General features: G+C 37.1%; 1 protein-coding gene across 1 annotated transcript; it reads left to right on the plus strand.

Moving 5' to 3' along the window:
* The first annotated feature begins 341 nt into the window (after window positions 1-341).
* LOC129296485 (disease resistance protein RPS6-like) lies at window positions 342-963 on the plus strand. Its single transcript, XM_054935083.1, has 2 exons — window positions 342-465; window positions 548-963. The coding sequence occupies exons 1-2, from the start codon at window positions 353-355 to the stop codon at window positions 753-755; spliced, it is 321 nt and encodes a 106-aa protein (XP_054791058.1). The 5' UTR covers window positions 342-352; the 3' UTR covers window positions 756-963.
* The last annotated feature ends 600 nt before the right edge of the window (window positions 964-1,563 follow it).

Consider the following 1,563-nt stretch of genomic DNA (forward strand, 5'->3'; position numbering starts at 1 on the left):
CATGTTGACATTGCTCCTCCTGCAATCAAGTATGATGTATTCCTTAGCTTAGAGGGGAGACACCAGGGACAATTTCACTAGTCATCTTTATGAAGCACTTTGCAAGGCAAACATTCGAACTTTTATGGATCACAAGCTCCACAAAGGAGATAATATCTCACACCTTCTTTGAGAACAATTGAGGAATCAGAGATCTCTCTGATTATTTTCTCTCAAGATTATGCTTCTTCAACATGGTGTATGGAAGACTCATTCACATCATGGAATGCAACCATAAATATAGAAGGATTGCCATTCCTATTTTCTACAATTAAGATCCATCAAGTATTCGTAACAAAATGGGATTTCGGATATGGATTTGCTAAGCTTAAGCAAAAGTTTAACGCAACCAAGAAAAAGTGAAAAAGTGGATAATGCTTTGATCCAATCAACAAGTCTCTCTGGATGGGATTCCAAGAGTGTTAGGTAGCTTTTAACCATTCTTCTTTTATAATTCTTTTCTTTGAACTTTGAATATGATTTTTCTTTTATTTTATATTTGCGCTAGGCCCGAATCCAAACTTGTTAAAGAGATCGTTGATGATTTTTTGAGCAAATTGAATCGGAAGTCATCCTTTCATGTTGAAGGACTAGTTGGGATCGATCACCAGATAATGAAAATTGAAGAGCTACTACATGAGTTTCGCATTGTGGGAACGTGGGGTATGGGTGGTATTGGCAAGACCACTCTGCCAAAGTTGTGTTTCACAATTTGAAAGCACAATTTGAAGCTTTCTGCTTTATTGAAAATGTCAGAGAACAACTAGCTAGAAAGGGATTGGATGTATTACAGGAAAACTGCCTTAAAGAATTACTAAAAGATGAGGATATCAACATTTACAAGATGAAATCGACTTTTGTGAAAAGTAGGCTCCAACAAAAAAAAATTCTTCTGCTGGTGCTTGATGATGTGGACAAGTTCATTGCAGTTGAAGATTGATCAACGTATGTGATTGGTTTGGGGAAGGAGTAGAATTATTATCACTTCACGAGACAAGCAAGTGCTTAGAATGCTTGTGCAACAACATACACAGTTTCAAAATTGGATTCCCAAGATGCCCTTCATCTCTTTAGTTTGAAAGCTTTCAAGCAAATGAGCAACCTCAAGGTTTCATGGAGTTATCAAAATCAATAGTGCACTATTGTCAAGGAAATCCTTAGCTTTGGTAGTGTTGGGTTGCGTTCTTTGTGGTAGAGGAAAACGAGAGTGGGAAAGTGCTTTGGATAAACTAAATCAGGATCCACCAAAACACATTGTCGATGTTCTCAAGTGAGTTTTGATGAATTGGACGACAAACAACAGAATGTGTTTCTTGACTGTCGTTTTTTCATCGAGGAAGGAGTTGAGATTTCTTTGTTGAACACAATAAGACAAATACATGGCTCTTCTGCAGATATTGATATGAGTGTTCTTAGAGAGAGATCCCTCATTTCATTTGATCTTGATGGCTATATTGAGATGCATGATCTTGTGAAGGAAATGGGCCTTCAAATTGCAAGACAACAGTCATTCTCTGATTGTAA

The sequence above is a fragment of the Prosopis cineraria genome, unplaced genomic scaffold, assembly GCF_029017545.1.
Source record: "Prosopis cineraria cultivar Desert tree isolate PC_DT_omini unplaced genomic scaffold, ASM2901754v1 PC339, whole genome shotgun sequence".
Lineage (NCBI taxonomy): Eukaryota > Viridiplantae > Streptophyta > Magnoliopsida > Fabales > Fabaceae > Prosopis > Prosopis cineraria.